Below are 15748 nucleotides of genomic sequence, written 5' to 3' on the forward strand. Positions count from 1 at the left end.
TCTCTACACCACATTTATTTATCTTACCTTTCGTTTTTCTTCTTAAAGAGCATAGGGTTATCTTTGAGTCCAAGGTTTTGAGAGTCGGGATGTTGTCTGAGTCGGTTTCTATTGGGGAAGAGTAGTCGAGGGAGGGGATATTACAAAGATAATGTTTCTGATTGTTGAATCTATTTTATTTTCATGGTTTGAACTGTCGGAGGATCGATGATTTCAGAGTTGATTGCAGTATGTTCCTCCTTTTTTTCCTTTTATTTCCCCTTTTATGATTTTTATTCTCTCTCTCTCTCTCTCAAATCCATGCGGGAATCTTCTCTTACTCGGCTGATCCAATGGCTTCCTGTAACTGGGAGGACAACATCACCATCGATGTGTGAATCTTCTCTGTTTTCTAGTTACAAAGATAGTTATTTGGACTCTCGGGACTATGGTGACCTTCTTGCTTGCAAAAGAAAAAAAAAAAAAAACTTCAATTTGTTGTATATGTCCTATACCTTTATACCAATGTTTCTTATTCTTGGCAACCAGGGTTGTTGTAAGATGGACACCTATCAACTTGAATTTCGTTCTGTTACTTGCTATTCGAACAATCTTATGATACGATCATCGCTATCTAAGGATTATTTCTAATTTTTGCAAGGAGTCTTAATTGTTAATTTCTAATTTCTGCATAGAGTCCTGGCTGTTAGGGAGTCTATTATTGTTAATTTCTAATTTGTGAAAGAGTCATAGTTGGTAAGGACTCCTGATTTGTAGGAGTGCTAGTCGTGAGTTGTAATTGCTTTTATTTGGGACGTTTCCTATCAATGAGATACTTTTGGAATTCCTTGAAACGAATTGCATTATCGTGAGGCACTCCCCCCGGAGGTGGGAGATTTGCTTGGTTTGTTTGGTATTCTTCTTCCCTACAGGTAACTGGTTGTAATAACTGGTATCAGAGCATCGCTTCTGGTGCCTGTGTTCGACTATGGCGGAGGGAACTAGAAGCCAGGACTCCAAGAAACTCGAAGCAGAGATCGTAAAAATCAGAGATAGTTCTACAAAACAGGAGGAAGGGATAGAAGAGATAAAAAAACTCATCGCTTCTATGGATCACAAGTTCGCTGCAATGGATCTCAAATACGACCAACTGGCTGCATCTGTAGCAATATCACAACAGGATCATTACGGATCGAGCCACAGCACACCTCCGACTCAGCGCATGATGTCTTTCCAAGGGCCGATCCACCCAAAGTTTGGGAAGGTGGAGTTTCCACGATTTGACGGCGATGATCCCCTTGGATGGATTTACAGAGTGGAACAATTCTTCGACTATCTGTGGAACAAAAGGTAACTCTCGCAGCCATCCATCTCCAGAAAAAGGCATTACAATGGTTCAGATGGTTTCAGCGCACCCAGAAAGATGTCACTTGGAAGGATCTAGTAGACGTCCTCTGCACCCGGTTCGGCCCGAATGCCCTCGAAGATTTCACGGGAGCCCTAACCAAGCTATACCAAAAATCAACAGTTAAAGAATACCAAGAGAAGTTTGAAGAATTGGCAGCAAGAACGTCTGGGCTTGGTGACGAATTCTTCATCAGTTGTTTTGTGAGCGGGCTCAAGGATGAAATCCGTCCTGGCGTTCAGATGTTCAAACCTACTACGATCAGCCAAGCATTGGGGCTGGCACGACTCCAAGAAGACAATGTGGAGGCCCTAGCTCGGCGGAACCAAGTCACCCAGCCACGTGCAGATCAACTAGAACAGAATCCAACCCCTAAACCACGCCTCAGGTCGACAGATAGCTTTTCAAATGTTCCCTTTAAATGCTTGACGTAGTCTGAGATGAATGAAAGGTGTTCCAAGGGATTATGCTTCAACTGTGATTAACAATTTACACCGGGCCATCGTTGTAAGAAGCGACAATTGTTCCTTATTGAGGTTGGAGGATCAGATTCAGATGAGGACACATCCTCCAAGGATGCAGAGGAGAATGAAGAAGCAGTGGAAATCTCGGTCCACGCCCTTATGGGTTCCCTTGCGCCTAAAACCATGCGTATCCGAGGGTACATCAAACGAAGGCCAGTGGTGATTTTGATCGACTCTGGCAGCACTCACAATTTCTTGGATCCGAGAGTGGCAAAGCGAACAGGGTGCATGGTGCAACCAACACAATCCTTAAAGGTGAATGTGGCAAACGGGCACCAATTGATGTGCAACGGCATCTGTCCCAACTTTCATTGGGTGATGCATGGCCCGGAGTTTACCATTGAGGTCCGATTACTACCGCTAGAAGGCTATGATGTGGTTTTGGGCATTCAATGGCTCACAACACTCAGCGATATATTGTGGAACTTCTCTAAGCTTCGAATGGAGTTTTGGTTAGCCGGATGTCGACACGTAATTCGTGGGGCCAAAAGTGGAGAACTGCATGCCATTGGTCGGACCAAGATGGAGAAGACTCTAAAGAAGCAAGGACAGGGAGCCTTGGCTATGTTGTGCTCTATAACTGCTGAAACGGAGACCAATACGGACCACCCACTCCTCACCGAATTGCTGCAAGAATTTGTCAAGATCTTTGATGAACCAAAGGGACTTCCACCTGAACGTGCAAACGACCACAAAATACCGCTATTGCCGGGTACTACTCTCGTCAATGTCCAACCCTACAGGTATCCCTATATGTAGAAAAATGAAATAGAAAATCTTGTGAGGGAGATGTTGAGTACCGGCATAATACGGCCTAGTGTTAGCCCTTTTTCTTCACCGGTCCTCTTAGTTAGGAAAAAGGACAACACTCGGCGGTTTTGTATTGACTACTGAGCCTTAAATCGAGTGACAGTCAAAGATGAGTTTTCGATACCTGCTATCGATGAGTTACTCGACAAGCTACATGGAGCCCAAGTCTTTTCTAAGTTAGATCTTAGATCAGGCTATCACCAAATCAGGGTACATCAACCTGACATCAACCTGACATTCACAAAACTGCTTTCCGTACCCATGAAGGGCATTATGAATTTCTCGTCATGCCTTTCGGTTTGACCAATGCTCCTTCAACATTCCAGTGCATCATGAATGACATTTTCAAGCCTTGTCTTCATAAATTTGTTCTTGTCTTTTTTGATGATATATTAGTGTACAGTTGAAGTTGGTCGTAGCATATTCAACACTTGTGCACTACTTTCTCTACACTCTATCATCACTGAATATGTCAAACGAAGCAAATGCACCTTTGGACAGTCGCAATTAGAATATTTGGGGCACATTATTTCAAAAGATGGTGTGGCCACTAACCAAGCAAAGGTTGAAAACATGTTGAGCTGGCCGAAACCTCAGACAATGAAAGCACTACAAGGCTTCTTAGGGCTTACAGGCTATTATCGGTGCTTTGTCAAAGACTGTGGCAAGATTAGTAAGCCACTTACTGACATGCTAAAAAAGGAAGGGTTCCATTGGACGATAGCTACAGAAAAGGCCTTCGAAGCACTTAAGAAGGTTATGAGCTCCACCTTGGTATTGGCCTTGCCAGACTTTACCAAGGAGTTTGTAAGCCGAATGGCTATTGATCACCAATGTTTCGATTGAAACTAAACCCATATTGATTGAATATGTCAAGTTGCTTGTATATGAGATGAACAAGTTTGATTCACAGAAAGCAAGCAAGACGTCGTGGACATTACAAGTGATCTATGAAACCACAGTGAACACAAATTAAAGATCCAAGACAGGTTGATTGAAGCCAACGAGAAGATTGAAGATTCAAGCAACCCAGAAGAGAAGCCGCACTCATGAAACTTAGTCTTGTATGTCTCTCTCTTGGTTGATTAGGTATATGGCACTTAGGGAGTCCTAAAATAAACTTAGACTTCTCTAGGAATCACACTCCCTATAGTAGGTTCAAGTCCGTAGTAAATTTCCCCAAGAAATATAATGTTTAGTATCCAGAAGAATTACGGACGCCCGGGATATTGGCGGACGTCCGTCTGCACCCTGAAAGGGTAGATAAAAACAACCGAGAAAACGACGGTTGTCCGGGATCTAGCGGACGTTCGTGGACGGACTTTGGCGTGCATCTTGATTTCAAACGGCTATATTTTGTGGTCGTCTGGAACTTCGTCCGCTATGCATTCAAAAGCCAAAAATTAGGGTTTCTTGGTGACTCTCTATTTAAAATCTTTTGGAAAACCCTAAACATAACTCTTGCATTCAAACCCTAGCTACCATCTTCTAAAGTCATAACTCTCACATACTCTAATCTTCTTATTGAATATGAGATTCTTCCTCATTAATTTCTCTAGTGAGTCATTACATTTAATCTTCCAAGAGAGATCTTTTTAGGGTTGTTCTTATTGAGTGAAAAGCAAGAGTGATTATTGTGCTTTCACATTTGTATATGCCTATTGAAGAGGCTTGAGAGCTTTTATTTCTTTCATCTACCATTGTAAGAGAAGGGGTGTTACCCTGGGTGAGTTTAAAGACTCGGTGAGTTTAAAGACTCGGATTTGTAAGGAGCCTCGAAGCCGGGCGTTGTGTGGTCTTCGAATAGTGGACAACCTTGAGTGTGACCTCAAGAAGAGTGGAGTAGGTCTCTTTTGTGGACCGAACCACTATAAATCTTGGTGTTCTTGTGGTCTGCATTCTACTCTCTTTCTTACTACCTCTTTGCAACCACATTGGTAATATTCTAACCTCCTTGCACGACAAATACTTTTCTAGATAATTGATTTGTGAATCATAAAGAAAAGAATTTTAAAACAAGGGTTTCTAAACCACAATTTTCTTATAAACCTAATTCACCCCTCTCTTAGGTTGCCTAGCTAATTTTCACTTGGTATCAGAGCTATGGACTCTTAAAATAAGATTTTGATTCTTTAAAATCTTATAAGAGTAAAAGATCATGGCGACCACCTCCGGAAATGTCGAAGGACAATCCGTGACAAGACCACCATATTTTAATGGAACTAACTATGGTTATTGGAAAACTAGAATGACCTTCTTTCGTCAATCACATGATTATGATATGTGGGAACTTGTAGAAGATGGATGCATTCCACCTACAACCGAAAGAAGTGAGTGAACAGATGCTCAAAAGAAGAGAGCCGCCTTAAACTCCAAAGGAGTGAATACACTTTTTTGTGCATTGTCTCCAGAGGAATTTAATCGAGTCTCTACTTGTAAAACGGCCAAAGATATTTGGACCACCCTCGAAACTACTTACGAGGGAACCACTCAAGTTAAAAGGACCAAACTAAATCTTTTGGTTAGTGATTTTGAAGCTTTTAAAATGAAAAATAATGAATCTATTTCCGATATGTATACCGGGTTCACTAATTTTTAAATGAGTTGGAAGGAGTACGAAAGACCTATACAAATGAAGAAATTGTGAACAAGCTACTTCGATCACTTTCTGCTTCTTGGGATCCGAAGATTACCGCTATTGAAGAATCAAAGAATCTCGATACTATTCTTTTAGAAGAGCTCATTGGGTCTCTCATCACCCACGAGATGAAGATGAAAAAGAGAGAGAATCAACAAGGTCACAAAGATGATCCTAAGAAGAAAGGAGTTGCCTTTAAGGCAAGCATGGATAGTGGTAGCGAAAGTGAAGGAGAAAAATTTCAAAATCTAGGAGAAGGACTAGCTCTCCTCACAAAGAAGTTTCGCCATTTCTCAAGGAGAAAGAAAGGAGGCTTCAAAAAGGATAAGCAATCATGGAGAGAGAAATATGCAAATGAAGATGATCCTCCATGATGCTATCGATGCAAGAAAGTCGGACACATCCGACCCAATTGTCCCTTAAACAAACAAGAGGACAATTCGAAAGAAAACAGAAAGAAAAGAACAAAAGCTTCGGTGCAACTTGGGACGGTCTTAGTTGCTCATTCGCAAGCGAGTCAAGCGAGGAAGAAGAGGCCAACATATGCTTCATGGCACTTGAATCCCATGAAGAAGAGGTACATGTCGAATCCCTTAACTCCGAAAATGAATCATTTCAAAATGAAAATGATATTGACAAACCTTTTACATATGATGAACTATTTGAGGTTTGTGAAAAGTTTCAAGATGGACTACTTCTTGAAGTTTTAAAAATCATGAATATAAAGAATTCACTTGAAAAATTACCAAAGAGTTTGGAACTTTAACAAGGGAACGAGATCTTCTCGTCTATGAAAACAATTCTCTAAATCAAAGGATTGACAATCTTGTTTTGAAAAATAGTGAATTGAAGGAAGAAAATAAAAAGCTTTATGGAGACATTGAAAAACTCTTTTATGAAAATAAAGATTTGAAACAAGACAATGATAAGCTACAATTAAAATTTTCATGTGAAAAGTCTAAGCTTGATGAGATTCTTGAAAGGAATCTTTCTAATGGAATGGCCGGTTTGGGATACCAACCATTTCAAAAGAAGGAATCTTACAAGAACAAGTTTGTCCAACCGTACAAACAAAAGAGAAATTCAAAGCCAAATACAAAGACTAACTCTTTTGTTCCTACGTGTCATTACTGTGGAAAAATTGGACATAACAATTTTGCTTGCAAAATAAGAAAACAAGTAAATGTAAAGTATGCTTGGGTAAGAAATGATGAGTTGTATGATACTAACATGGAAGGACCCAAAAGAACTTGGGTACCTAAGTATAGAAAATGAATGTTGTCATTGTAGATTTCTGCTAAAGGAAATATCACAACCGACAAATGGTACTTGGATAGCGTGTGCTCAAGACACATGGCCGGAGACCCATCCAAGTTTTCATCCATCACCATGGGAAATCAAGGTAAGGTCACCTTCGGCGACGACAAGAAAGGTAAAATCATCGGTGAAGGTAAAATTACTTTTAATGACATCACTATATCTAATGTTTTGCTTGTTGATGGTTTGGCTATGACTTTGCTTAGCATTAGTCAACTTTGTGATGTTGGCAATGAGATCACATTTAGAAATGATAAATGCATTGTGAAAAGCACACACAGTGACACAGTTAGTTTCATTGCCACTAAAAATGATAATGTTTACACTCTTGCACTAGAAGAACTCACAACACAAAATGTCAAATGTCTCTCTTCTATTGATAATAATTCATAGACTTGGCGTAGAAGATTAGGGCATGCACATATGGAATTATTGTCAAAACTTTGCAATAAAGAAATAGCCAATGGTTTGCCTAAACTCAAGTTCTCAAATGATCATAGTTGTAGAGCTTGCCAAAATGGAAAACAAGCCAAAGACTCCCAAAAGTGTTATGTCTACCACTAGACCTCTACTACTTCTTCATATGGATCTTTTTGGTCCTATGAAAACTTGTAGCATTGGTGGGAAGAGATATGTGTATGTTGTTGTTGATGATTTTTCTAGATATACGTGGGTTATGTTTTTAAGCAGTAAAGATGAAACCTTTCAAATATTTTTCAAATTGTGCAATAAGGTTCAAAATGAAAAAGAAATTTCTATAACATCCATAAGAAGTGACCATGGAACTGAATTTGAAAATATTGACTTTGAAAATTATTGCTCTAAATATGGAATTGATCATAATTTCTCTACACCTAGAACTCCTCAACAAAATGGTGTAGGAGAAAGGAAAAATTGAGTGCTTTAAGAGATGGGAAGAACTATGTTAAGTGATTATGGCACCCCGAGAAACTTTTGGGCCGAAGCTGTTAACACGGCATGCTATGTCATTAATAGAGTTCTCATAAGACCAAAAACTCTTAAGACTCCATATGAGCTTTGGAAAGGAAGAAAACCTAACATAAGTCACTTCAAAGTTTTTTGTTATAAATGCTATATTCTAAATATCAAGGATAATCTTCATAAATTCGATCCCAAGTCGGATGATGGGATCTTTCTTAGATATTCCAACCGAAGTAAAGCATATAGAGTTTACAACAAAAGAACCTTGATTGTTGAAGAAGCTATCCATGTAAAATTTGATGAATCTCATGACCCTAAATCAATAACTAATGATGATGAAGAAGAAGGCCTTCAAAAACCTCTAGAAAGTAATAAAACAAATGATATAACTAAGAAACTAGAGGAAGTTAATCTTGAAAATGAGGAAGCAATTGAGGAAGAAGAAGAGGAAGAAGAAACCTTGACCAACAAAGCAAAAAGAATTATGAAAAATTACCCTAATTCACAAATCTTAGGTGATCCATCACAAAGAATCAAGACTAGAGCACAATATAGAACTTTTTGTGGAGAATTTGCTTTTATATCACATATTGAACCTAAAAGCATCACCGAAGCCGAACAAGATAAATTTTGGATGATTGCTATGCAAGAGGAACTCAACCAATTCAAAAGAAACAAGGTTTGAAAATTGGTTCCTAGGCCTAATAATCAATCTGTCATTGGCACTAGGTGGGTGTATAGAAACAAACTTGATGAACATGGAAATATCTCAAGGAACAAAGCAAGACTTGTTGCTCAAGGCTATAACCAAGAAGAGGGCATCGATTATGAAGAAACCTTTGCTCCGGTTGCTAGACTTGAAGCTATAAGAATGCTCCTTGCCTTTGCATGTCATAGAGGCTTTAAACTATATCAAATAGATGTTAAAAATGCGTTTTTAAATGGTTATATAATGAAAGAAGTATATGTTGAACAACCCCTTGGGTTTGAAAACTTAAAATTTTCGGATCATGTTCACAAATTGGATAAAGCTCTATATGGTTTAAAGCAAAGCTCCTAGAGCTTGGTATGAAAGATTGACATCCTTTTTGTTGAACGATGGTTTTGAAACCGAAAAAGTTGATAAAACTCTTTTTATCAAAAGAAAGAAAAATGATATTTTGATTGTGCAAATTTATGTTGATGATACTATATTTGGTGCAACAAATGAAAGCATGTGTGATGAATTCTCTAAATGCATGAAAAATGAATTTGAAATGAGCATGATGGGTGAGCTTAAATTCTTTCTTGGTCTTCAAATACATCAATTGAGTAATGGCATCTTCATCAACCAAGAAAAGTATACACATGAGCTTTTGAAAAGATTTGGCATGGATACATCACCTGTGAAACCCCCTCCTATGAGCACATCTTCAAAACTATCTAAAGAAGATAGTAGTTCCAAGGTTGCCCAAAAGAAATAGAGGTATGATTGATCGTCTTTTATATTTAACTGCTAGTAGACCTGACATCATGTTTAGTGTATGCTTATGTGCATGTTTTCAATCGGACCCAAGAGAGTCCCATTTGTTTGCAGTTAAAAGAATTTTTAAATATTTGAGAGGTACTCCCTCTTTTGGTCTATTGTATGGTAAATATGATTCATTTGACCTAGAAGGCTACTCCGATGCCGACTTTGTCGGCTGTCGAGTAGATAGGAAGAGCACAAGTGGAACATGTCAGTTTCTTGGGAGATCACTTATCTCCTAGTTCAGTAAGAAACAAAACTTTGTTGCCCCTATCTACACTGAGGCCGAGTATATTGCAGCTGGTGCTTGTTGTGCTCAAATTCTTTGTATGAAAAATACTTTATTGGATTTTGGTTTAAACATGAAATGTGTACCTATTCATTGTGATAACACTAGTGGTATTAATCTCACCAAAAATCCCATTCAACATTCTAGAACCAAGCACATTGAGATTAGACATCATTTTCTGAGAGATCACTCTAAAAAAAGAGACATTTCAATTGAACACATGCATACCAATGATCAATTAGCGGATATTTTCACAAAACCTCTTAATGAAGATTGTTTTTGTGACATCTGTAGTGGCTTGAATATTTGGAGTATGTCTCATGTATTGGAATTTGAGAATTATCATTGAAAATTGCTTGTTTGATGTGTGGGCAAGTCTCCTTGGCTATTGTGTGTGATAATTGTGTGCATATATGATTAATTCCTTGAATCACTTTTTTTATGCCATTAGAACTCTTGGGCAGTTTAAAAAGCACAATTTTTAACCCAAAATTGAACCAAAACATTCAATTATCGTCCTTCTTGGCGGACGGACTCCCGCCGTCTCTCGGACGTCCGGGAGAAAGCGATGAAGCGCGGACGTTTGGGTTAAAAACCCATTTTCACTTTCATTTTCTTTACTTTTACTTTTTCTCCTCTCATTCCTTCTTTTACTTCGTCCGAGTTCATCCTTCATCCGACAATCATCTCTCCTTCCCTCTTCGTGTATTCCATCTTCTCTTTACTCTACATTCGTTGCATGATGTCGAGATCTCGCATGGCTCAAGGCGAGGGTTCTAAACGAGGAAGAAACAAGGGAAAGTGTGTTCGCGACCAAGATCGTTCACCTTCTCCTCTACCGCCGCCTCCTCAAACCTATTCCTAGCTCATGATTCAACAAATCCCAAAGAGAAAGATTCCGAGCGGACGACGCGTCGACACCGAGGCTTACGAACGATTTCCACTCATCAACGACTTTACCACTCTTAGATGGGAAAGTATCCTCTCTTATAGTCCGTGGTGTGTATATCCCTCTCTCGTTCATGACTTTTATACAAATCTTCAAGTTTCCATTAAAAACAAGACTCTCACTGCCAAAGTTCGTCATAAAAAGGTAACTCTTTCACTAGACGAATTTGCCAATGTCTTTGAACTTTCCAATGATGGAGCCCAAGTTTATTTTTGGCCAGATGACAAAATAGATTCCACCGATATTCCATCTCTCACTGTGTATTCTGGTATCTACAAAAAATATGATCCATCTATTCAGGTTAAGACACACGACCTTTCTGAGACTGCCCGTATCTATCATCTGATTATTTACTCTAATATCACCCCTCGGGACAGGTGTAAGGATGAGGTACGCCCTCTAGAGGCGTTTCTTACATTTTCTCTCCTTACCAATACCCCTGTTAGTCTCGCCTATGTCATTTTTCGACATATGGCAAAGGTCCCTACAAAGGCACACACTCATCTACCTTATGGTCTGCTCCTCAACTGTTTGTTTCAATTTCTTGATATCCCTCTGAAGAATGCGAAATCTTCTCCTGCCACTGTGGACATTGATCAGACTACTCTTCGACAAATGCGCATTCCTCGATTCCTAGAAAACCCTCCTGCGCATGTTGATTCCGATGTCCTTGAAGATAGTGCCGATGAGGCTACCGAGGATGCTCTTGTTGCTCCTGCACCTTCACAGTCCGTCTCATATTCTGGTGGTCCCGCTCCACCTACCTTTACCGGTACTGTACGCGACTTTGATATCCTCTACCGTGGTCTCCAGGGTTTGTTTGTTCACCACTATGATAGGCTCCAGCATTCCGTGGAGCAAGCTCGTTTGGCCAGCAGGGCCCAGTACGACACTCTATCTGGATCCATTTCCACTCTCTCGGGAACCATCACGGATCTGTCACTTGACATGATGCATCTTCATGAGGATTTCACCGCGTTCCAGAAACGCTTTGGTACCGCTCCACCATCGCCGCCACCAGAGGACTAGGACTTCGAGTCCTATTGCATCATTTGCATGCCTGCACTTTGGTTTTATAATTTACATCTTCTCTACTTTGGCATGTATTATTCAAGTTTCACAGACTACTTTTATCTTTCCTACACTGCACTTGATACTGTTCTTGGGGCTTTCTAGCTCCTTATTTTGGTTGCTATGGGTTGGTTGGATGCCATAGCTTGGATATGGTTTTATGGTTGATATGCTCTGACATAGAGTTACTTTCTAGTTTTTATAATGTGGATGATTTAGATGATTGTGTAGTTGGTTGAACACTTTCATGGTTGATATGATTGATATGCCTTCATGTTTCTTCTGATTGATATGGTTATATTGAATGTTCCCTTTTTGCTTATGTCAAAGGGGGAGAAGATATTGAGTTGATTGCCTTAATGACTGGTTGCACTTATTGATATACAAATTGAATTGAAGTCTCCCAAGTTTTAACTGTTGTTAATATTAAGGGGGAGCTTCTGTTGAGGGGGAGCAAGCTTTATATGTTACTTATCCTTAGCTCCTACCTTATAATCAATCTAGTTTTTGCCATCAATCAAAAAGGGGGAGATTGTAAGCCGAATGGCTATCGATCACCAATGTTTTGATTAAAACTAAACTCATATTGATTGAATATGTCAAGTTGCTTGTATATGAGACAAACAGGTTTGATTCATAGAAAGCAAGCAAGACGTCGTGGACATTACAAGTGATCTATAGAACCACAGTGAACACAAATTGAAGATCCAAGACAGGTTGATTAAAGCCAACGAGAAGATTGAAGATTCAAGTAACCCAGAAAGAAGTCGCACTCATGAAACTTAGTCTTGTAAGTCTCTCTTGGTTGATTAGGTATATGGCACTTAGGGAGTCCTAAAATAAACTTATACTTCTCTAGGAATCACACTCCCTATAGTAGGTTCAAGTCCGTAGTAAATTTTTTCAAGAAATATAATGTTTAGTATCCAGAGGAATTACGGACGCCCGGGATATTGGCGGACGTCCGTCTGCACCCTGAAAGGGTGGACAAAAATAACCGAGAAAACGGCGGTCGTCCGGGATCTAGCGGACGTCCGTGGACGGACTTTGGCGCCCGTCTTGATTTCAAACTGCTATATTTTGCGGTCGTCCGGGACTTCGTCCGCGACGCATTCAAAAGCCAAAAAATTAGGTTTCTTGGTGACTCTCTATTTAAACACCTTTTGGAAAACCCTAAACATAACTCTTGCATTCAAACCCTAGCTACCATCTTCCACAGTCATAACTCTCACCTACTCTAATCTTCTTATTGAATATGAGATTCTTCCTCATTGATTTCTGTAGTGTGCCATTACATTTAATCTTCCAAAAGATATCTCTTTAGGGTTGTTCTTATTGAGTGAAAAGAGTGATTATTGTGCTTCCACATTTGTATATGCATGTTGAAAATGCTTGAGAGCTTTTATTTCTTTCATCTACCATTGTAAGAGAAGGGGTGTTACCCTTGGTGAGTTTAAAGACTCGGTGAGTTTAAAGACTCAGTGAGTTTAAAGACTCAGATTTGTAAGGAACCTCGAAGCCGGGAGTTGTGTGGTCTTCGGATAATGGACAACCTTGAGTGCGACCTCAAGAAGAGTGAAGTAGGTCTCTTTTGTGGACCGAACCACTATAAATCTCGGTGTTCTTGTGGTGTGCATTCTACTCTCTTTCTTACTACCTCTTTGCCACCACATTGGTAACATTCTAACCTCCGTGCACTACAAATACTTTTCTAGATAATTGATTTCTGAATCATAAAGAAAAGAATTTTAAAACAAGGGTTTCTAAACCACAATTTTCTTATAAACCTAATTCACCCCTCCTCTTAGGTTGCCTAGCTAATTTTCAGAGTTTATCATTGAGAGTGATGCGTACGGTGTGGGCATTGGCGCAGTATTGTTCCAGGAAGGTCGACCCATTGCTTTCACTAGCAAAGCACTCTCAGCGAAGCATTTAGCCCCGTCCACTTATGAGAAAGAAATGCTTGCTATTGTGCATGCAGTGTAGAAGTGGAGGCCATATCTAATTGGCAGGCATTTCAAGATCCGAACAGATCAACACAGTTTGAAGTTCTTACTTGAGCAACGAATTAGCACTCTGGCCCAACAGAAGTGGTTGGCTAAGCTGCTAGGCTATGACTATCAAATACATTACAAATGGGGAATGGAAAATAAGGTGGCTGACGCATTATCATGCCAGTGCTAAGGAGACGCTGACTTGCAAGCTATCACTACCCCTGTGGCGTCATGGATAATGCAAGTAAAGGCTGAATGGCCGACGGATCTCGAGCTGCAACAACGCATCGCTGATTTACAAGATAATTCAAGTGCACATCCCGGGTTTACATGGGTGGATGAAGAACTGCGATATAAAGGCCGGCTGGTCCTAAGCCCAGCTTCTTCCCTACGTGAAGCTATCTTATGGGAGCTGCACAGTAGCCCAACTGGCGGCCATGCTAGATACCTAAAGACCCTCAAACGTGTGGGCCGGGTTTTCTATTGGAAAGCTTTCCGGAAGGATACTCGTCGGTATGTTTCAGAATGTGAGATTTGTCAGTGGAACAAAGGATAAACAGTAGCTACACCGGGGTTACTACAGCCATTACAGAACCCCACAAGGGTTTGGACAGAGCTCTCAATGGACTTTATCGAGGGTCTACCGGTTTCTTTTGGTAAGAACGTCATTTTTGTGGTGGTGGATCGTTTGAGCAAGTATGCTCACTTTATCGCTCTTAGTCACCCATATACAGCTATCATAGTAGCTCAAGCATTCTTCGACAACATTTTCAACCTTCATGGCATGCCAGTTTCGATCGTCAGTGATCGCGATCCAATATTCCTCAGTGCATTTTGGCAGGAAATATTTTGACTTCAGGGTTCGCAATTACAAATGAGCTCTGCATACCATCCTCAAACGGATGGCCAAACCGAAGTGGTCAATCATTGCCTTGAAACATATTTGAGATGCACAACAGGTGATAAACCGAAGCAGTGGGCTCGTTGGCGTCCACTCGCGGAGTGGTAGTATAACACTTCATTTCACTCGGCCACCGAAACCACTCCATATGAGATTGTGTATGGGCAATCTCCGCCATCTCTTACTCTTTATATTCCAGGAGGGACTAAAGTGGCAGCAGTGGACCAACAATTGAAGGAGAGAGACAGCTTTCTCCGAACAGTACGTGAAAATTTACATTGGGCAGCTCATCGTATGAAACAACAAGCTGATGGTAGACGGTCTGAACTTGAATTTCAAGTGGGGGATTTTGTCTTCCTCCGCTTACAGTAACGATGACGGCCAGTTTTTTGTGGAACTAATCGCAGTTTTGGACCGACGCATGGTGAAGCGTAACAATCGAGCGGTAACTCAAGTGTTGGTACAGTGGATGAATCGGCCTCCCGAGGATGCTACATGGGAGTACTAGTATGACTTGAAGGCTCGTTTTCCAAATTTTGAACCTTGGGGACAAGGTTCTTCACAAGGAGGAGGGAAATGATACGATCATCACTATCTAAGGATTATTTCTAATTTTTGCAAGGAGTCTTAATTGTTAATTTCTAATTTCTGCATAGAGTCCTAGCTGTTAGGGAGTCTATTATTGTTAATTTCTAATTTGTGCAAGAGTCGTAGTTGGTAAGGACTCCTGATTTGTAGGAGTGCTAGTAGTGAGTTGTAGTTGCTTTTATTTGGGACGTTTCCTATCAATGAGAAACTTTTGGAATTCCTTGAAACGAGTTGCGTTATCACAAGTTTGTTTGGTATTCTTCTTCCCTGCAGGTACTGGTTGTATAATCTTAACAATGTAAATAATGAAAATTTGCTTTCGTGAAAAATTTTTACCTGAAAAATTCCTAAAGAATCCTAGACCAAGAATTTTAAGGATATTTAATATGATATATGTATACATATATAAGTATATAAGTATATATTATTGTACGTATACATACATATACATACATAATACATACACACACACAAATATATTAGTTTATATTATAGAATGCCTCTAATATTTAGACAATAATTAAATAGATATTATTGGATGCTTGGGCAACGAGTAGTTGTGATCTTCCCCTCCTCCCAGATCGATTCCAATGAGTAGAAAAATCAGAGTAGGACTCCACTCCACCAAGAGTTGCACTTGAAGTGTGATAAAGAGATAAGAGAGAGAGAGAGAGAGAGAGAGAGAGAGAGAGAGAGAGGTGTCCTTGGAGGACTTCCCTCTAAGCTATCAACCAAGAGAAGGCCTTATTTTTAAAAAGGTCGTGCAATGGGTTCTTCACCACACACGCGCGTGCGCGCACACACACATAGATATTATATACAGATAAAGGTTTC

The 15748-nt window shown here is 39.9% G+C and overlaps 1 protein-coding gene across 1 annotated transcript; it reads left to right on the plus strand.

Annotated features, from left to right (window-relative positions):
- Positions 1-967: 967 nt before the first annotated feature.
- On the plus strand, positions 968-3564 carry LOC143882945 (uncharacterized). The gene is made up of 5 exons (XM_077386323.1): positions 968-1329; positions 1380-1794; positions 1897-2620; positions 2822-2928; positions 3115-3564. The coding sequence occupies exons 1-5, from the start codon at positions 968-970 to the stop codon at positions 3562-3564; spliced, it is 2058 nt and encodes a 685-aa protein (XP_077242438.1).
- The last annotated feature ends 12184 nt before the right edge of the window (positions 3565-15748 follow it).

This window comes from Tasmannia lanceolata, unplaced genomic scaffold (genome assembly GCF_043159265.1).
Source record: "Tasmannia lanceolata isolate RefF3 unplaced genomic scaffold, GAP_Taslan_0.1 ptg000008l, whole genome shotgun sequence".
Taxonomy (NCBI): Eukaryota; Viridiplantae; Streptophyta; class Magnoliopsida; order Canellales; family Winteraceae; genus Tasmannia; species Tasmannia lanceolata.

Excerpts from the sequence above, each read along its gene's own strand:
- LOC143882945 (XM_077386323.1), top strand. The coding sequence starts at position 968 with ATGGCGGAGGGAACTAGAAGCCAGGACTCCAAGAAACTCGAAGCAGAG. Across the intron at positions 1,795-1,896 it reads CGACAGATAGCTTTTCAAAT|AAGCGACAATTGTTCCTTAT; the intron begins GTTCCCTTTAAA and ends CATCGTTGTAAG. Across the intron at positions 2,621-2,821 it reads CAAAATACCGCTATTGCCGG|TCAAAGATGAGTTTTCGATA; the intron begins GTACTACTCTCG and ends ATCGAGTGACAG.